Here is a 21,681-nt window from a genome sequence, read left to right as displayed (position 1 = left end):
ACCTTGAAAATTTTCAGGTTTCAGGGGGCAGTTGGCAGAACGAAATCCATCCTCTTGTGTTCCAGCTCTCCTGAGGTTAGCAACACGCTGAGGTTTCCGTCTTCTATTCTAAGTTTTGTTCCTTAGATTCCTTGCTGCAGCCTCCATATTCCTGTGTCACAAATAACTCGCAAAAGACATGCAGATAAAATCTTTTTATTCACTAATGTTTTATTCACCTTATATCCTGATTGAATCCCCCTCACTCCTCTCCTCCCAGCCCCACCCTCACAAACCTCTCCTCTTCCCATTACCCCCTTCCCTTCTTTTCTGAGAAGGGGAAACCCTTGGGTATCACAACTGGCCTGGGACATCCAGTAGCAGCAAGATTATGTACTTCCTCTCCCACTGATGCCCCAGATCTTAAGGGATGCCTTTGGGCCATCACGAAGGTGATAGTGAATGAGTAAAGCTGAGTAAGGAGCTTTCCTTACTGGGGTTGAGCAATGTGTACTTTCCAGGAGACTAAAGTGATATGTTGTATGACAGAATTTAAGTAATCTATTTTCCTCCTATTTCTCTATTTCTAGTTGGAAGACTACAAAGGCCAAGAGACAAGAAAGATGTGCTCTAATGAAAGGAGGCAGGGACCCTTTAGATACACAGGTAAAGACACCTCCAAGCTGCTGTGTTTGTGCTTAGAAAGTATGATTACAACAACATGTAGTTCTCAGGTCTCTCCCACTCCCTGACAATGGATCTCTTTTCAAAGTGTATTAATGTTTTCTGGACATTTTGAGATGCTATGAATTTATTCTTCTACCCATTTAATTCATGTCCTGTGTTTACTAAGGACAGTGGGATATATGTATAATAACTACTTTTTCTTTTCATCATTAACTCACTCATTTGATATTTTATCTTCTCTTTTTATTCAATGATGTCCCCCAGTAGAATCTTTTCAATTTTTCCTTCTTCACAGATAATTCCTGTCTATAAGCATAATTCTAAAATAGTTGAGTGGAAATTGACAGTCTCATTTGTAAATCATAAGAAAGAGTTCATCACCTTGAGGAAATAAAGTACCCCGCCACTGAAAGCAGGGAACTACTGATATGCCAGGCTGGGAGGAGACGGTGCCTCTCACTGAGTCCAAATAACTCCTGGTTTTTCAATACTGACTTATTATTGAAAAGCTGTCATATGCCATACCTCTCTTGAACAGCAAGCAGTACCATAAATTGCTCTGTAAGTTCCCAGAAAAATCCCAGGTTATTGTTTTTTCCATTTCTGGAAGCATCTCATCTGATTAATGCTGTGTTTATTCGTACCCTCAAGTCTGAGTGGCTCATTTCTCACTGTCCCTCTAAGTCCCGGGTCACTAAAGCCATCCACATGATGCTAGCTGACTGGGCCTGAAGGATTCTTACTGAAACGAAGCAGGGACCTACACTAACGGAATAGGCACAATCTAGACCGGGATCATTCACTGTACCTCTGGCCAAGAGAGCCCCAGAGATTCTTACAGCACACCATCATAAATGGTACCCACCCGACTCATTGCAGTTTAGAGACAGATGTAGTCATGGCCCTGCTAAAGCCCCGGCAGTAAGAAAAAGTCTGTTGTAAGGATTTTTTACCCCAGGTAGGGACTAATGGAAGCACTCAGCCTACAGCAGCACTGACCACTTCCTCGAGGAATGGAAGCCCAGCCCAAACAGGTTAAACAGTTGCCAAAATTCCTGTAGACCCTAGATGGCAGTGCCATTACTTGCATTCAACCAGGCCCGATTTCAAGGTCAGTGTCTTTTATAATCATTTGTTCCTCACTTGCCGTTCCTGCAGCTCTCTTCAGTGAAGTTGAGTGTACATTTATGGAATAAAGGTATCGTTCCCCTCACTTTATTCATCTCACTCGATGCAGCGGCTTGAATATAGGCACAATGGCATCTGTCACAAGCAACATCACTGATAAGCCGGTAGTCTTTTGTGAACAAGCAAATGTGTCAAATGCACAAATTGCCTTTGTATTGAAATATAAACCTTATTATAAAACAATGCCTGGTGGCTCAGAGAAAGGCTCTCCATGGTTTCCTCTTGGAAAATGTAAACTAATGTCTTTCTACTAAGTAGAAGACAATGACCAAGACAGGCGATGACACTGGCAACAGATGGTGCAGAGATGGACAGAGGTACTGGGTGCTGGTGTTAGAGAAAACCAGTGATGTTAAACTTTCTAGCAACCTGGGTAGCTACAAGCAGAAGGTACGGGAAGACCATTTTGGGAATAAAGTGGCTCTTGTGCTGAAAAGATTGAAAATGTGAGATTGTATGAGAAGATATATACTGATTATTTGAATGTCTTAACTGGACCAATTTATCAAGGGGGCAAATGACTTTTCAGAGCAGTTATAGACTAAACCTTCTAAAGTCTCTGTTAGTCTCGATTCTTGGCTGAGCATGAGAGCAATTTGAGGGCTAAAGTACATAAAGAATGCAGAGTGGCAAAGGCATGCTCAAACAGTCAAGCACACGTAGGACCCAAAACTCGAAGAGGAGGAGGAGAAGAGGATGGTTGTCATGGACAAGGCAGGAGGGAAGGCAAGCAATACATTAAGCATCTAAGATTCAGCCACAGTGATAACAGTAGCCTCTGCAAACAGACAGACAAATGGATTCCTGGAAACTAAGACAGGCTTTGACATTAACTCCTCTGTAATCATGTGTGACCCTTGGTAGTGAAATAGTTATCTTTAAAAGTTAGAAAGGAGACGGGGTGACTCTATAGGGCTGGCTGCTTAAGTAGTGTTTGCCTTGAAGCGTGCTCAAGCTACGATGCTCTGCACAAAGGTGTCATATGCATCTGCATCCATCTGTGCGTACATGCACCTTAGGGGTCAAGAGTCCTCCAGCTCATCCTAGGCAGCTTTCTTCACTTGTTCCAAGACACCCAGTTCTCACGTACAGGTGTGACTAGCACAAAACCTCATCTTTCTCTGCTGTAGGAAATATATCCAGGAAACAAGAATGTTTACTATTAGTGGAGAAAGGATTCAGTCAGTACAATAGTACTTGATGGAAGGTTAGGAGTGAGGGAGAATAATCGCTGGAATAAGAAACTCTGATTCTACCATTTGGGAGGATGAACTATTCTGGGATGACCACCGGGCATCACTGAACTGAATATTCATGATCCAAAAGGGAGCCCTGGGTGAATGAATACATGGAAGGAAGAAGGAAGGACATGACTGCTCCTAGGTATAGTGGACGAGAAAGTTTATGGTAGATAAAAGGGCGAGCATGGCCAGGGTAGAGACATCTGGGAGAGTCCAGAATGGACATTCTCTTGAGCCATATGAGGAGAGGGGAGAGAGGGTAGCAGAGAGCCAGATTAAGTGTCCACAAAGGTAAAGTGTACACCAAAAGAGGGCAGATAACCAAAGTGACTGACTTATATAACTGGGAAGAGGGCAGCCCAAAGCCTGGACTGGAGACGTTCAGGGCAGGGAGCAGGCTATGCTAGCCAGGAGGACCCTGTAGCAGGTAGGGACTGAGGAATGCTGGGAAAAACTGGTAGCCAGTGTCTGCTTTGATATGTTAAATAGGCATCTCAACTCTGTCTGAGGTTTGAAACCAAACAGTGGGTGCTGTTCTCATGGGACTTCCATGGGGAGGTGAAAAGTCTTCATTATGCCCTATACCAAGCGGTTGTTGGCAATCGATCAAATGCTGGTCCGCCTGTCTCTGTATTCTCACCCTACTGTAGCAGAGGTGCTTGTCATCAGCAGCTTGGGCAGTACAGTAGACAGAATTCAGAATTGCAAACAGGCAGGAGCTGAGAAACATGCATGGTATCCTGAACGAGGTTCACTGTTCCTTTGGTATTGGAGGAACAGCTAAAGCCTGGCAAAGCCCAAGGGTAGACTGATTTATCAAATAGTTTTAAATTTTCCTTCTTTTTTTTATTGACGAATACCCATGTGTGCCTGCCTGCCTGCCTGTCTCTGTGTGTACCACGTGCTTGCCCATGTCATCAGATGCCAAAAGAGGGTGACAGAATCCCTGGAGCTGCGGTTTACTGATGTGGGTGCTGGGAACTGAGCCCAGATCCTCTGCAAAAGAAGCAAGTGCTCCTAACATCTGGACTGTCTCTCTGGCACCTGATTTTTTATATTCTTGCTGTCTATCACTTTGGACTCCGGTGGCATCAATCCTAGCCAGGTGTAAGGTACCAGGGCATTCTGTAAGTGGATGGGCACCAATGTGTACTTTGTCCTCACTGTCCCTTTCCATAGAGTCCTTCTGCAGCTGCTCACTTTACATGCTCTGTATTCTGTGATTCACCATATAGAGGGCCTTGCAGAAGATAGGATCTGGAACTATGGTCATTAGGCTGCTCAGATTTGCCCATTCTAGGGTAGAAGATGTTCTGGAAGTAGTCTTGCGTTCCACACAATGGTTCAGAATCGTCCTACTCCATTTGTAGACACCATGCATCCAGAACTTCTGGACTTTTATTGGGTTTCTCATTGCCTATTTCCTTCAGTCCACCTAGTTCTCAACTTTTTCTGGAGTCACAGGTGAGATACATAGTTTCAAACTCCCAGGAACGGAGAGGCTGCCTTTGGTCTCTATTGCCCCATCTCTTGTCCTTGCCCCATCTCCAACTTAAAAATCTGATGTTTTTCTTTTGCTCTTTGAACTTTCAGGAAGATGATTTGGTTTGCTAACATTTACCTAGTGCCACCTATCACTAGGTGTCTTTAGTTGCTATGTTTTTTGTTTTGGTTTGTTTTAGTTGGATGTCATAGACCCACAGATCTTTTACAGATGGGCTGCAACCCAGTTGCAGGACTTTGAGCAGTAGGATAGGCAAGATTTAATAATTGCCTTACAAAACTAAAGCATTCTTCCTGCTGTGTGGAAGACAGTGTCTGAGTGAGCCCGGGCAGGGGGTGGGAAACAAAAACAAAGAGAGCCAAAGGAGAATGTTTTGGAGGCCTGGCTTAGGTAACACCATGGCAAGATGAGATGAAGTGGGGCTGTGGTGGAATTTTTGAAGGCAGAACTAGGAGAATTTCCTGAGCACTTAGATGTGGCCTGTGAAACACAGACAGCAGGCCCATTGAGCTGAAGGCCTATCCCAGACAATCTGTTCACCTTTAGATTCATTTCCAGTGCCAGCACTGATGCAGGGAAAGCTCCTGATAGTGGGTCACATGGTGAAAGCCCTGGAGTCCCCAGTGTTGTTCCTCTGAGCTGCGCTTATCATCAATTTGTTATGAGCGGACTCCAAGTGACCTAATTTTCATCCATACATGTGTCTTGAGGCAAAGTGGAATAATGACAGAACACAATCTGCAACTTACAAACCTAGAGAACCATTCACTCTGCGGTGCGTGAGAAGGCTGGTCTCTCCTAGCATTCATATCCACCTCACCCCCACGGCAAAGACACCAACATTACCTGCTGCTGGCACCTGATGATCGATGGTACAAAACGCCTTTGTTAAGGGTACCCAAGGGGGACAGACAGGAGGTTATTGTTATTTCAAAAGATAGAATAAGACAGCGGACAAATAGAAAACAGAAAGCATTTCAAGTCTGCCACCCCATGCCTAATAAGATGTACAGCAGGAAAGCTTGGTGGGAGGCTTTGCGTTGCAGAAAGGGATGGGCACACATCTCCAGGATGTGAATCGGTACGGATGAATACAACAGAAAGCTTCACCAACACAACTAAGGGTGCATTGCCCAACCAACTGCTCCACAAGCTTGAAGGTTCACTATGTTAACAATGCTTTCTGTATCACATGATCTAAATGGCATAAACAGAATGCCTCACCAAAGAACAGGCAGACACTGGCTGTCAGTTGCCTGGAAGCATTTGTGAACATAGAGAATTTCAAACTTGTGGAGCAGACCTCGGCACTTAGCAGATGTGCAATTCCAAACAGTGATTTCTGATTGTAGTGGACTCAGACCAGGAATCACTTCAGCAAAACCACAGTACAGTTGGAAATTGTGTTTGGCACTTGCCATTCCAGTTTTTCTTTCATACCTTTGTAGTGCAAGTGTGGGGTTTAGGAAGGTCAGTCCTCTATATGTGAAAGTATTGTAGGCCTAATGGAGAAGACATGTCATTTGAATAGCTCAAACCTGAGTGTTGTGGATCGTAATAAGGTAATTTGGTGACAGGTTAATGGGCTACTTCCTTAGCCTCCACTGCCAGTAAAACTTGGACATCAGTAACAAGGAAGTTTACAGATTGTTAACTGTGGCAGTCAGTTCAATGAATGATTGGATTGTTGCACTGAGGTGGGGAGGGTAGGAACCCAAGCCATTGTATAGCTACTAAATTAAGGAATCCCAAGACAAGGCTAGTTAGGGTCAGCTGCCTAGTAGTGCTTTGTGTTTGGTATACACCATGGGCCAAATATATTACAAATCCTGCTCTACTGTGCTGTCTTCTGTGACAGTGCCTGGAGTTTTCCCACTGTTTTTTTGTTTTGTTTTGTTTTTGTTTTTGCAATCAGACCTTTCAGCCCTTAAATTACCCTCACATGGTGTTGCCTTCCCCCTGATGTCCTATGTGGTAGATGGATCACTGATGTGTCTTCCAAACTTGCATTGTTTCCCATTTCATAATATTATGATGGTAAAAACTGTGCTCTTCTAGGAAGAAAGAAAGACAGGGTTTCTTCTCTGAGCTTTGCTGGCAAGAAGACCAATCATTATGAGGATACTGGGCCCACAATTCTGCCTTCAAATGCCTGGGGTAATAGTGGAGATGTGGAGACGAGAGCCGTTCTCTGGAACCCATCAGTAAGACAGTAAGTTACCAGGCAGCCTGGTCAGTATAATAGGTTCCTTCAATTCCTTTTCCCTAGTGGTCTCCTCTCACTGAGATACTGGAGATCTGCTGCTATATAGGTGTCGAAGAGAGACTGAGAAATCATAATTGTATCTGTACTACCAGTGATAGGAGGGTGGATGCATACAAGAATTTCTTAGCATTTACTGGCACTCCCTCTCCCTCTCATAGCACACCTTATTCTGGACGACGTAAGAGCAGAGAGGAAGAGCATGCGGAGGACCAAATCCATATCACAGTGTGGAGAGATGACAAAGCTCAAAAGAGAGAAGTGGAGCAGTTCACAGAAGACGGAACACTGGAGAGTTGGTTCAAGGTCACGGTGAGTGTCTTGGTGACATCTGCCTTAGACTTTGCTGAAGTCCAAGAGAAGGAAGATCTCAGTGAGCAAGACAAGTCAGTTATTTGGAGGGAGAAGAGCTTCTGTGAGGAGAACTTGTGAATCTAGATCTGTGTTTGGCACAAAACAAGGAACCCTGTCAGAGGTCCTGTGGAAGTTCTTTGTAGAATGTCGGGAAAGAACATTCGGACTATATCTGCTCTCCTCCAAAGTTTCCATGGTGTCTCTCTTCTCTCTTGTTCTTTATTTGCAAATTTAGATTCCATGTGGGAGAAAGTGTGACAAGACACAGCTAATGAATTCAGTCCACAGCCTTTGCAGCGTGCCCTTCACACCAGTGGATGTAAGAGAGGATGGTGAAGCCAGCTGGGATGGCTTGGAGGATTGACTGGGAGGCCAAGCTCAGTAGGGCTCAGTGGCCTCTGATGCTGTCACTTCTGTTTCTCCTTTGTGTAGTTTCATTGTGACAAATACCGGATCCAGTTCTTTGTCCAGGATTCTAGCATTGCATATGCATTGAAGGATGTCAGCTACAAGATAGGCAGTGAGGACTTTGAGAAGGTGTGTGCTGGATGCATTCTCTGTACCTACCCCTGACACACGCCATAGAGTGGGAGCGTTATCTTTGGAATTAGAGTTCCTGGTGTTCATTATGTCTCTCCTCCCCACAGATACCTATTTTTGTCAATCCCTCAGTTGCACCCTACTCTGTGCAGAATAGGTTCACAAGAGAGCAAATGGAGCAACTGAAGGTAAAGCAGTCTGAAGGCACTGTGTATGCTCACTTCCCAGACTCAGGTCTCCCCTCCCCCATAGCAAGTCCATGATGTTCCCAACACCACAACCCACAACACCACAGAGCCACCCTTTCCATATGTGTCTCTGCAGCTGGCCATGAAGAAAAGATATGATATTTTCCAGCATGCTCTGTGCCTCAAAAAGCTCCGCTTTGACCCAGGTATGGCTGACAGCAATATTTGTGGATCAAAGATCTGCCTAGGAAGAAGATGTGGTAACCTGGGGGAGCAGACTGTGCTGGGGCTGGTTTTAGACAGACCCCTCTCTACTTTCTGATTCCTTTCTGTCCTCTTCCTGAAGACTTGATGAATCACAACATTGACATGATTCTGAACAGAAGAAGCTGCATGACTGCCACCCTTCAGATCATCCAAGAGGATTTTCCTAAGGTGTTGGTTGATGTTTGTGTGGAGGGCCAGAAAGGATGGGGTACAGGGCAAGTATGTATCCAAGGCTCTCAACACTAAAGATCATTCTAACTTTTGCTCCCCAAAGCTGTTATCCTTGAACTTGAGCAGCAACAAACTGTTCCAGTTAGATAGCCTGTTTGACGTTGTAAAGAAGGCTCCCAAGCTCAAGATCCTGAACCTCTCCAAAAACATGGTGAGAAGAAGAGATTGGGGTTAAAGATGGATAGTAGTGTGTCGACTATGGTACTTGACAGCATTAGACAGGCAAACCAAACCATGAGTGGGAGCAGGGAAGTATGGGTTCTGAACTTCTAATGGCTGTCATTGCCTGGAACACCTTTACCAGTTCTCCAATTTTCCTCAGCTAAGAACAGCATGGGAATTGGAGAAGATAAAAGGGCTGAAGCTGGAACAGCTGTGGCTTGAAGGGAATCCCTTGTGCAGCACCTTCCCAGACAATTCTTCTTATGTAAGGTACATCCCTGCTAACACCTCCTTCCCCTCATGGATGCCATACCCCCATAGTGGTCTGAGAGACTCTCTGGGAGGAGGCAGCCCTGGTCTTCTGGGAGGACCACAGGGCCTGCTCTCTCCCCCGTCTCTGTACTCTGGGCTTTGCTCACAGGCTTCCTTTGCAACTAACCTGTCTGCCCCACCTCACCTAGCACGGGTTCTGTTTCACGTGTGTGAGTTTTCAGCCTCCTCCAGAAGGCCCTCCTGAGCATCTCATCAGCACCAAGCCTCCTTCCCAGTCCTGAGAGGAGCCTTCCTTCCAATCTTGTTCCTGAACGCTCCCCTCATCCGTCTCAGGATGCCCAAGAGGTTGTCCTGCCCCAGCTGAGGGCTGAGGTCCTGGGCGTGATGCTGACCTGGACATCACTTCCTCTAGACTACTACTGGGATCTCTGTCTTCCTTTCGATTGGAGGACCTCTGCTCTCTAGATCAGGAATCCCGGAGTGGGCCATGACTGGGGAGCTGAAGGCTTCCTGGAGCAGGAGGGAAGGGGAGAAGCAGAAGAGGTTGAGGAGAAAGAAGCCCCTGGCTTCCTAGAAGCCTCTGTACCTCCCTCCTTCCCTTCTTACCTATGGACCAATCTTCCTTGGTCATCATCCTCCCTAGCATACAAGAGGAGCCTTGAGCATCCTAAAACAAGCAACTTGATTCCTTGGAGAAGCCCATAGCCTAGCCATCACATGCTGAGGTGGGGATTCACCTATCACTTCTTCAGCTTCTGGAGAATGGTTCTTGTCTCTGGAGTAATCCCTGGCTCACTCTGAGAGCAGTATGGTTCTTCATGCCAGCCCCAGAAGTATGCATATTTTCATTGCTGCCTTGGGTCTCTGGGCTAGCCAGGCACACATGAAGCAAAGCATAGCAGCAGGTGAACTCATTTCTCCCATTATCTTAACTCATCACACCAAAGTAGACAGAGCACCCACTCATTCCTTTTTCATTGTGTCCTCTGTCTTCTTCGCCTCTTCTCTCCTGTCTTTCACAAATCTCCCTTGCCCCCTCATTCCCTTTCTATCACCATCTACCACCCCCCCGCCATCTCCTTTGTCCATCCTTATTCCTTCCTCCCCCACCTTCACCTCTCGGCATACCGAAGAATCCTGGACGTATTCCAAAGTGGTTGGGCCTTCTGTGGAGACTGAGGAAGAGAAGGGAGGCAAGGAAAGTAGGAAACCCTGGATACTGGCCTCTCAATATGTTTATTTATTGTGACCCTGGAGAAGGGGCCCAGTGTGGTGTAGGTAGAAGCTACCCAGGGGTCTGGCAGTGAGAAAAGGGGGTGAAGAGAACTGGAGGGAAAAACAATGGGATGTTAGGCGTAGGGGAGAAATGCAGTCCAAATCTGAACTGTCAATCACTTTTGTGGCTTTTGCTTTCTGAACAGTGCAATCCTGGAGTATTTTCCACAGTTGTCATGGCTGGTATGTTCCTGTCTTCATCTTCTTCACACAATTGAGCTCCGCACTTAACCTAGCCCATTTGTATCTTGCCTAGATAATGTGTATGCCTGAGATAGCTGTTCATTTTCAATGGCATGGATTCTAAAGGAAAATAAATAATCTGAATGTTGTTTCATAATTATACAAACCAACCAACCACATGACCCATATAGACCCACACACAGAAACACTCCTACAAACCACATATGTTTACCATGCCCCATAATTCAGACACCTACTATAATGCATGTCCCAGGGAATTTTCTAGCCATTTAACCCCTTGGGTCTCTTCATCTCCATGGCTATCTAGGGATACCTCCCTGGCATGCATTCCAGACTCCTCCTCTTCTTCTCCTCAGGATGGCAAGAAGTTACCACTTTCAACTGGAATGGATATTGAAGAATCCCAGTTAATGAAGCCCCGCAAGGTGGGGAAGAAAGACCAAGAGAGATTTATGCTGTTGCCTGTTAAGTTTAGTAGATGCATTGTCTAAAATGGCTTTGTATTCTAGGCCATCTTTAAAGGTTCGGAGGCCATGAAGAATCAAGTACAGCAATTCCTGCAAGAGTAAGTGTGCATGGTTCCTTGAGGAAGGGAAGGAGGTGGGTCACCTTAGCACAGATCTGCTCAGAGACCTTTCAGGTTCCATCTGGGGTCCAGACCACTGAAATAACTCATTCTACCCATTTCCACACTCCACAGCTATTACTTGATCTATGACTCTGAAGAGCGACATGGTCTCCTGAGCATTTACCATGACCAGGCCTGTTTCTCCCTGACCATTCCCTTCAACCCCAGTGATCCAGATCTGTGAGTATCACACCTCATGCTCTATTCTGGAGCAGGGTGAGTCCACCTCCACTCTCAGCACCAAGTAGACACAAGGGACTCCCAGGAGGTATCTGCACTGGCTGGACCCCTCCCCTAGGACTTTTTTCTTCTAGGAATAGCATGTGTGGGTACTTCAGGCTTGAAAGGGATGTGAAGAATCCCAAGGAGTTCCGTAAGTGTGTGCTGAAGAAGACCTGGTCGAGTCCATGAACTTGGGGTGTGAAGGAGGTAATCACAGAGTGTAATAGACTTTTGTTTTATTCACTCCTCTGTAGACATTCAGAGGCAGCTGCTGAAGTACACAAAAGAAGATATTGTGGGCTATCTGAGGACATTACCCAAAACCCTGCACATCTTCAGCTCTTTCCAGGTGGACATCTGTTTCCAGATGGTGAGCATACCTGCCTTGAGGCATGTTCCTACGTGGTTCGAAAGTTAGGCAGGACCCTGAGTCCCTCTGTGCTTCTTCCCTTTCAGGAAAAAATGCTCTGCTTCTCTGTTAGTGGGTTGTTCAAGGAAGGTGAGTGCTGGTAGAATCCCGTCTCCAGATCCCTTGTTGCTTCCTGACCTGGACTTGTATCTCTGAGAATTTCCCCAGCTCCTCTCATTGTGTGCCCTCCCTTCTGTTCTGCTGCCCACAGACCATCCTGGTCTGACTGTGCCTGTCTGTTGGTTGGCTCTCATTCCAGATCCTCACTCTGTGACTTTGGGCCAGTTGCTTAGGCTCTGCATTTCCCCCTTTGCAAATGGTGCTATTTACTCCCACCCCAGACAGATGTGAATCAGAGCCCAAGTGAACATTTGATGTTATTTTTCACAGGGTCCGGAATGTGGCAGGGGATCCATCGATGTGAGTGGACGATGCCACTTGTTGCCCCCACCCCCATTTCCACCACAGACCCCTGACTCCAAGCCAATAGTCTAGTGGTCCTGGGCCCTTGCAGCATAGTGCCCTGAGTGAGGGATGTTTTGTGAGGGTGCAAAGCAGGTGTAACTATAATAAGGATGCTTTGTTTTTTTCTCATTCTCAAAGTGGAGGGCAGCTCTCAGGAATGCATCCGTGCCTTCATGAGGATCTTCATTGTTGTCTTTGAAAGTAGTTCAAAGTAAGTGCAGTATTGTGGGTGGAACTCCCAAAGAGTTGGATCCAAGTAGCAGATAGCCTAGCAGTTAAGATGAGGGGCTCCAGGGCTGGAATACCAGTTTTCTTCCTGACCCTGACAGTCACTGTCACCCTGGCCCAATTAACTGATCTCTTCAGGAGACTCTGATTTTTACTCTAAAATGGAAATGAAGGTAACTAGGTTCTTTTTCTACTGTATAGGCAAAATGTATGGGGATTAAATCTCCGAATCCAATGAAGCTGGTAGACAATCCCTCCCTTGGAGGAGGTAGGGGTGCTGTTCTCTGGGTACCAGCAAGGGAGTTTACTAGGCAGACTGAGCAGGCACATGGGAGGAATTAACTTGCTAAGGATCAAAGGTTAAAGAGCATCCCGTCTGGGACAGTGGGGTTTGAGGGGATCCAACTATCCAGTTGTCTCAGGGACTAATTTTCCTCCAGCTTGTGCATTGTGAATGACCAACTTTTTGTGAGGAATCCAAGCCCTGATGAGATCCAGGGTGCCTTTGCCATATCCTCGCCCACATCATGCTCCAGCTTCAAGCTCGTCCTTTCTCAAGAGCAGCAAAGAATGGTGCAGGCTTTCTCCACCCAGTCGGGGTTGAAACTTGAATGGTCTCAGAAGTAAGTTTGGGCTGCGATTGGAAAAGAATAATGGGATCTCACATAACATGTAAAAGACAAACTGATTATATTTTAAATTTGCCTTTTAAAAATAGGTGGAGCAAACTGAAAAAATATTATCACTTTGTAATAGTGTAGGTAAAAAAAAATTAAAGATAGTCCATTTCTCAAATGGCATCACATTCCACTTGGAAAATTTCAAGGAATTAATTACATTAAAACCCTAAAACTAATGAACAAGCTCAGCAGAGTTACAGGATGTAAGACTGATGCACAAAAATCAATTACACTCCTGTATACTTGCAGTAAATAGCCAAAGAGTGAATTTAGAAAAGCAAGACCATTTAGAACAGCATCCAAAAGAGTCAAAACAGCACCAACATAACAAAACAGAGCAGAGAAATGCAGCAGTGTGTAAAATTGCTTTGCTGTACATGTGTCTGGACCACACACCACATGGATGGCCCTATGACACCCACTCATGCATCATTATGCTTATGAATCTGCACTCACTGGAACATGTGTCTGCATATGTTCTCCCCACCACCACCACATATGCCCCTCCTTGCAGCATGCATGCTGTTCATACTCTCATGTCTGAAAAATATCTTCAAAATGAAAGCTGACTCAAAAAATGAATGGGAAAGAATTTCCACTTTCACAGGTATGACAATGGAACTACTGTCCAGAGGGGTCTTCACTTTCCCTGAAATTTTGCTCAAAGTACCAAATGGTTTCTTTGCAAGAATTTCGAGAGAGAAGGTCTAAAGTTTTGACTTAGCACTTAAGGGTGCTGGGTACTTTTCCTGAGGACCTGGCTTCAGTTCTCACCACAAACATACCTTTTCACAGATGACTATCATTCTAGTTCCAAGGGATCTAACACCCTTTTGTAGCTTTGGTGGGTACTTGCAGGCTAGTGGTGCACAGATATACGCACAGGTAAAACACCCATATATAACCCATAAGATAACTTTTAATTTAAACAGTTTTGAATTGACAAGGTGATCCCGTACTTCGCGTGAAAATGCAGTAGGACATGCACTGCACCGAATGACATTGAATGTAAAGAACAACGTTACAGGAGGCAACACTTCCCAGTTTAAAAGCCAGCTGCAATGCTACATTGGCTAAGACTATGTGGTCCTTGCATCAGTGCCTCGGGATTATTAGGCACTCCGTATTATTAACACTCACACTGATGGTCAGTTGGCTCTCATATTTCTACAGAGACTAATAGGTTACTGAAAGAACTGGATGCTCACTTCAAAAACCATGGAATTTTGACTCCCTACATCCATCCACATACCCTGTACAAACACCGGCCATGCATAGACTGAGGATCCAAAACTTAAGGGTTAATCCCAACCTCAATGCCCAAAGAACAAAACATAGATATAAATCTTACTGGTCTTTAATTAGTCAGCCAAGTATTGTCTGTGACATGAAAACCACAAGCAACTAAAGAAAAGCTGACAAATTGGACTCTGTCGCAAATCAGTGCATTAACAGTTGCTGTTAGGTAAGTGCAAAAACAGAATGAGAGAAAGGTATGATCTCCTATCAGATAAGAACATGGGCAGAACACTTCGTAAACAAAAAGGCAAACAACACAACTGAGAGCGGGAAAAGGATTTGAACAGATATTTGTTTCTGCAAAGAAAATATGCCGTGGCCAGCAAGCAGGAATTTTTTCCTCTTCATTATTAGTCATTAGAGAAATGTAAACCAGAATGTCATGGTTCATCTTGAGTGTTACCTTTGTTGGATTAAGAGATGTCGAGATTACTAAATAACACACACACACACACACACACACACACACACACACACACACACACACACACACGGGGTGGGGAGATAGAGAGAGCCAGAGACAGCAAGACAGAGATAGAAATAGGGAGAGAGGAAACAGGGAGGGAAAGAGTGAGATTAGGAGTGAGGTGGGGTAGAGTCTGTCATATCATTCCTCAAAATGTTAAACATAGAGTTACCGCATGGCTAATAATTCCACTATGAAGTACAGGCTATAAAACATGTTTAGTCCAAAACGTGTATGTTTATAGCACTGTTATTTATAGTGGGAAAACATCTCAACTGTCTTCTCTAAGATGAATGAGTGAATAAATATGGTACATATCACAGTGTGATACTGTTCAGTCATAAAAGTGAATATAGACACTATGTGTGGTCTGACATGTTGAAGCTTGGAATTGGACTAAGTGAATGAAGTCAGTCACCTAAGGAAGGCCATTTTATTTGTTTAAGATCTTTTATTAAAAAATATTTAGCATGGGAAAATTGGTAGCATGTGAAAGCACAGTAGAAGTTGCCAGGTACTGGGCGACATGGAGAGTTAGAACTGAGCTCGAGCAGATAGAGAGTTTTCTTTTGCAGCAATGGAGCACTTTTGGAATTAGTTGGGATTGGCAGGCAGTCTTGTGAATAGACTAGAAAATGACTGAGAGATGCGCATTGAAATAGTAAACATCCCGAGATCTGTCGTACATTTTAATTTTAAAACTATGGGGGAGAATTCCTTCTTTTCTTGAGCTTCTCTTTTAGAAGGGATGCAGGATATATAATACTTTTCACTGCTCATTACAATATCCTTATGTTTCTGCTTTGAATTCTCCTAAGTTCTGCCAGGTCTTTCCCCACTACTAATATGGTGCTAATCTGACACCCATGTCTCAGAATAATGAGTAGCATAGATTATGTGGTGGCATTTGTATTGGAGGTCAGCTGTCCCTTTCTCGCCTCAGGTGCCTTGATGACAACAAGTGGGACTATACTAGAGCTGCTGAAGTCTTCACTATGCTCCAGGTGAGGTCTGGGGACCAAGTGGGTAACAAATGGGTTGTCTCTAAGCCTTCAGCAAGATGGAGTCTAGGTGGCCAGGGGATGAAACTCAGGGCACTGGGTGCATCTGACATCCTAACTCCTTTGTTCCAGACCAAGAGTAAGATCCCAAAGGAATTCTTCAAACAAATGACTTAAAAACACACTGCTGGACATCATCTTCCTTTTGTCCACACTCTTGCTTCTCTGTCTCTTGCCTATGACCCCATCTGTAAGCCTGGCTGACCACAAGACCAAAGTTAACATGTAGACCATGCAACATAGACCACCTGCAACCCAGGTAACTTGCGCTGTGTATTTCTCCTTGAGGCGTGCCTTTTGTCTTCATAATAAAGTTACTTTGCACATTGTGCCCTGATTCTTCTTTGCCTGTAGTAGCCACGAGCCAGAGGGGCCAGGACTGAAAGCTCCCACCTTGCACCACTGCCAGCTCCACTCCACACACATCCACTTTCACAATTCATTCCTGGGCATCCTGAAGCAGATTCACAGGACTTGCTTCTATGGATATTGTAGCAGTTTGAATAAGAATGTTCCCCATAGGCTCATTTGTTTGAATGCTTAGTCATCAGGGAGTGGTACTACTTGGGGGGAAATTAGAAAGTGTGGCGTTTTTGAAGTAGATGTGTTCTAGGAGGAAGTGTGTCACTGGTGGTGGACTTTGAGGTTTCAAGAACCCAAGCCCCATCCAGTTTCTCTCTGTCTTCCTGCTGCCTGTGGTTCTGGATGTAGAACTCTAGGCTACTTCTCCAGCAGAATGTCTGTCTGCATGCTGCCATGGTTCCCAATATGATAGAAGAGATGGGAAGTAGAGGGAAGGTGGGGGAAATGACTCGAAGGAGCAGTAGGTGAAACTGCTGTCCAGACACGATAGACAGACAGACAGATAGATAGATGCAAGAAAACATGCTGTTTGACTTTCTGAGTCTAAGTTACTTAGGTTCTTTTTTCTTTGACTTAGGAACCCCTTGCTAGCCAGGCAAGAGGCTGTGAGTCCCTTAACTCTTCATGAGTCAGAAAAAAAAGGGAAAGGAAAGGAAAGGAAAACACAGAGATACATGTACTGGACTAAGCAGAAAATGTCTACATCACCATTGTGTTGTTGTTCTTAGTTTTTATACCTTCTCAGGATAATTGATCACATAGGCAGGATAATTGATCACATGGATTTTAAAGCATTTTTATGTTCTATAAGTTAATAGTAAGTTTAGGGCAATAGTTTTATGTCACAGGTTGATAAGGCTTAAGAAGTTACAGCAGAATTCTTTCCATGTCTTTCCATTAAGAGTAGTATCTAACTAAGTATTTACTATTTTTCTCTAGCCCCATACATTCATTATGTTTAAAGTAATAATTGTATATCATAAGTTAGCAAAGTTTTAACAAGAGACAAATCATCTGCCTTGTGTCTTATTACTTTGAAATCTTATATGGATGGACTAGTGCATCATTGATTTTCTGTACTTGCATATATTATTCTACAGGGAGCTTGAGATTACTTGTGTCAATTTAGGAATTCTATAAATTGTCATCAGGAATTACGGCATCAATTCGTCTATACAACATTACTACATGAAAGTACATCTTCATATTGATCTGCAGGAAATCTGCCCAGTAGGAGGGGCTGATGGTCAGGAATCACTAGGCTATGTAATAGTTGCAAGGAAAGACATACCAGCAGTGAGAAGCAATCTTGGGATGAAGTCAGTGGGGCTGTGCCTCTCCAGAGTGCCCCCACCCATCACAGCCATGCCAATTGGCGGGTCCCATGAAAAGAGGCAGTCCATGGTTTCAAGGCATTTATTGTCATGGCGGAAGGTGGATGAGGAAAACTTCTCAGCGTGGGCCTGAGATCAAACACCTTTTGCAGGAAGGAGTGTCTGGAAAGGACAAGTCTCCAGGCCTTTAGGTACCTCATTATCTGTCTTGAGCCTATGTGACCTGTTGTCAAGTCCTACTCCAGTGAAGGGGCTTGGGGAGTTGCCCTTACATGTTTGATGGTCACAAATCTATGGAGGGCTTCAGGCTAGTGACCAGCCTGGTTTCCTGGGAATCAGGCGAAACACCCACCATCCCTTTCAGGGTCTCCAGAGTTCAAACCTCCTCAACTGGGAACCAGGGTGTCTTTGACTGTCACACAAATAATGTGATCAACCAGTTTACTACTTTGGCACCGTGCCACGCCTTCCATAACTTGACAGACTCTATCCTTCTGGAACTCTATGCCAAAATAAACACTTTCTTCCTGAAGTTGCTTTTGGTCATGGTATTTATTACAGCAAGTGAAAAGTAATACAAGATGCAATTGTGATCCAAGGAGATAAGACTCTATCATGAGGGAGCAGCAAAATGTGACAGAGTCACACATGGAATATGGGAGATTGGGGGTATGGATCCTTGAACCATTGTTATAGAAAACAGCTGAAGCCAAGAAACATGTGGCAAATTTGATGTCTTAGTTTGGATTTTTTTTTTTTTGTGGTGACACAACACTATGACCAAAAGCAAAGCATAGAGGATTGGTTATTTTCATCTTATAACTTGTACTTCATAATCCAAGGAAGTCAGGGCAGGAACAAAAGGCAAGGTTCTGAGGGTGATGCCTACAATTAAGATGGATCTTTCTACATGAATTAATGTAACCAAGATCATCCCATACAGGCATGGTTATGGGACCATCTCCCAAGTGATTCTAGAGTCTGTTACGATGACAATCAGCACTGCCCAAGACATCAAGCAATTTCCATCCTCCCTGCCACCTCCAGGAAGCTCTCATAGCTGAACCAGGCCCTAACACACAACAGCTCAATTACCCTGAAAATTCCCACTCAATATGGGATGTAGGAACTCCGCAGATCCTGCAATGGCAACATAACTGATCTTTTTCTCCTCCTCTGCATCCTATTGGGCGAGAAGCTGAGAACCTGAGACATCTTCTTATAATCTAAGAATGACTGCTGGATGTCATTCACCTTAATCCATGATAAGTGTGTGTGTGTGTGTGTGTGTGTGTGTGTGTGTGTGTGTGTGTGCCATGTGTGATTGCAAAACTCTTATGCATATGGGTGTTTTGCCCTGGGTTTTTTAAACTGTGTTTAAGACTCTGTTTAAAGTACCAGGCATGTTTTTCCTTCTGTGAAGTGGTTCACAAATCACTTTTACCTCAGCCCCCTAAGGCTTACAGAACGCTGCAGAGGGAGAGGAAAGAATGTCAGGGATGTGAAATGTTATCTTCAGGCCATCACACAGCCATTTTGAACATGATCTCACTCACAGCAGCTGTGGTTGCCTTCACTGGTCCTGTACAAAGCTGGGCCTGTCAACAGCAAGGCGTAGAATGAGGAACTGCTCAAGGGGGCGCCATCCTCACTGGTGAACTTTGGTTAGCCCCTAAGATTCCAAGACAGGGCACTTTCGGTGCTTGCGTTTGTGTACCAGAAGATGAGCCGCTGGGTATTAATGGTATCTCAGTGTGGGTCTTAGTGACCACAGAGAGTTCTGGTCAAAATCAGAGGTTTGGTCACGAAACAAAAGGTCATGCATGATGGGGGGAAGGAGACCTGTAAGGAGGAAGGGGGATGAAAGGGACTGTGGAGATAAGATAGGGCAAGGGGTGAGAGTAAACACAATATACTATGGACCTGAATGAAACAATCAAGCAACAAATTTAATCACTGAAAATTTAGATTAAAAATCCTTCAAGTGGGACCTGGAAAAGTTCTTTGAATCCCATTTGAGCTTGAGCTTTTCTGGCAAGGACTCCTGCCACAGGAGGCTTGGTCTGCAAAGGGGCTGGGAAAGAACATACACATGGTCAGGCTTCACACATAGCCCAGCCACCTCCCTAGAGCTTGCCCACCACCAGGGGAAATGGTTACACTAACCACACCCCACTGGAATTCTGGAGAACATTGAGAGCAAAGCTGTTTTAGTCCCCATGACCCAGAATCCCAAAGCCCTGCAGATAGCCCAACAATGACTCACTGAGGATCTGCAGGCCCATGCTCAAGAGCCAGTTCCTCAGAGCACATCTGTATGCTTGCCCAGGCTTCCCGGATGAAGTCACAAAACTGCTCGATGATCAGCAAGGAAGCTCTCATTTCAAAGCCATGGCCAACTCTCAGCGTTGATTGAAATCCCCCAAGGACAGAGAGTGAGCAAACACTGGCCCCTTTTCCTTAGAGAACCATCTCAAGTTCCTGGGGAGCAGTTAGGGAGCAGGTGGTCAGCTACCCCTTCCTTGTTGTCTGATGGGAGGTGCAGCTGTAGCTGCCAGAGACCCTCAAGTTTGGAGCCTCCGCTTGAGGGAGGAAGGAGGTCACAGCAGACCTTCCCAGGCACAGTGGAGTCAGGTGTCTTCCTAGGGCCTTCTACAGAGCTTCACTCCCAAACAGTGGCCTTCTAGAAAACTCTTTAACAGAGGAAAACTATTAAGAGGAGATAGTCACAAACTTTGAACAACTAAAACACCATTCTACCTTCCGAATACACGCACAAGTAACAAAGTATAAATGGTCCACAAATCAGCATACACCTTCCGCTCAATCATAACTTCACTCGCGATAGAGTTTTAAGGACAAGCTACTTCTGGTTTGGAGAAACAAAAGAATGTACTAGAAACCCCTGCTGCAGAGAAGGGTCGAGGGTGGTACTGCTGTGGACACATGCTGTACATAAGCGATATTGGCCTTGAGAGAAGCTGACAGGAGGACAAAGTCTGGTGCATGATAATTGTACACAAACTGTGGGGCATCTCGGGTTCCTGGGGAGAGAAGGACTTGAATAAAGGGCACTGCTGTCAACTAAAGCTATCTGGACTACAACAGGAGAATCCATTTTAGAGGTTACGGGAAAAGGAACCAGGAGGAATTGTTGTAGTGGGGCAGGTGGCTGCTTATTGGAGAGGCAACTAAGGAAGTGGGAAGAGATGCTGAAGTGTGGAGGGGACCACTGTAGCAGGAGAGGTCCATTGTCATAGGAGGGTCTTGCAGAAGGTAGGTCAGTGGCCTAGGCCAGTCAGTGCTGTGACCCCGAGTTCCCGGGCTTCACAGCTGTAGGCAGTTTTCCTGTTATAGACAGGAGTGAGGGTAGTTAAAGGAACCGTGTGGGGACACTGGCGACAGGGATCTCAGGACAGTATGGAAGAAGGAAATGCCTCCCTCTGGAAGCCTCTTCTCAGGTGGCTTGGGGTGCTGCTCTCGGGGTCCAGGGAGCCCCTTCTCTGGGCCTGGAAGGAGAGATGGTTCAGAGTTCAGCCCGCAGGCATATTTGTCTGACGACTTAGTGGGAAGGAGAGCTGCAGCAATTCTTCAGAGAATCTAAGTACAAATACCTGCAGGGTTTAGTGTAGCATTGTGTCAGGAGACAGGGGCTGACACTGTGCTGTAAGTCACATGGGGAGAGTCTTTGTCGTCAGCTCGTTGCAGAACACAGGGTAGGGGTAGCATAACCTCTCCTGCTTTCCCAGGAGTCCCAGGTGCAGGTTAAGGCCAATACCGTGGGAAAACTGCATAGATGTTTGAAGGAGAAAAATGGATCAGAATTCTGTGGTATATCCCAAAACGAAGAGCAACAGGTCACAGGTGTTCATAGCAAATGAAACTACACACTGAGTTGAGAATTTGTAATGGGGGAAGTCCCTAACGAGCTAAGAGGGAAAAGGTCTCTGTATGTGGCAGAGAAACCAGAGCCCATGAAGGGAACGGGTGGGAGTAATAACAATTTGTATTCATACACAGAAGTCCGAGGAAGTGGCAGAAAGGAAATTAAAAAGCCAAGATAGCAGACAGGCAAGGAGAGAATGTGTATTGTGCACAGCACCAAGGCTGCTCTTCCTGTGAGCCCGATACAAATCTGACAGAGGGCTGTGGTGATCGAAGCCTATAATA

The 21,681-nt window shown here is 45.1% G+C and overlaps 1 protein-coding gene across 1 annotated transcript; it reads left to right on the top strand.

Moving 5' to 3' along the window:
- Positions 1–602: 602 nt before the first annotated feature.
- LOC116888814 (nuclear RNA export factor 2-like) lies at positions 603–16,143 on the top strand. The gene is made up of 23 exons (XM_032890093.1): positions 603–645; positions 3,870–3,898; position 4,029; positions 6,658–6,811; positions 7,024–7,174; positions 7,452–7,535; positions 7,649–7,753; positions 7,864–7,944; positions 8,081–8,150; positions 8,291–8,379; positions 8,486–8,593; positions 8,765–8,874; positions 10,299–10,335; positions 10,713–10,781; positions 10,866–10,921; positions 11,057–11,164; positions 11,299–11,357; positions 11,461–11,576; positions 11,663–11,705; positions 12,219–12,291; positions 12,749–12,931; positions 15,697–15,757; positions 15,887–16,143. The coding sequence occupies exons 1-23, from the start codon at positions 603–605 to the stop codon at positions 15,929–15,931; spliced, it is 1,875 nt and encodes a 624-aa protein (XP_032745984.1). The 3' UTR covers positions 15,932–16,143.
- The last annotated feature ends 5,538 nt before the right edge of the window (positions 16,144–21,681 follow it).

The sequence above is a fragment of the Rattus rattus genome, chromosome X, assembly GCF_011064425.1.
Source record: "Rattus rattus isolate New Zealand chromosome X, Rrattus_CSIRO_v1, whole genome shotgun sequence".
Lineage (NCBI taxonomy): Eukaryota > Metazoa > Chordata > Mammalia > Rodentia > Muridae > Rattus > Rattus rattus.
The sequence above is the reverse complement of the archived record's forward strand: the minus strand, read 5'-3'. Positions and strand labels throughout refer to the sequence as shown.

Excerpts from the sequence above, each read along its gene's own strand:
- LOC116888814 (XM_032890093.1), top strand. The coding sequence starts at position 603 with ATGTGCTCTAATGAAAGGAGGCAGGGACCCTTTAGATACACAG. Across the intron at positions 8,594-8,764 it reads TGAACCTCTCCAAAAACATG|CTAAGAACAGCATGGGAATT; the intron begins GTGAGAAGAAGA and ends AATTTTCCTCAG. Across the intron at positions 11,165-11,298 it reads AACCCCAGTGATCCAGATCT|GAATAGCATGTGTGGGTACT; the intron begins GTGAGTATCACA and ends TTTTTCTTCTAG.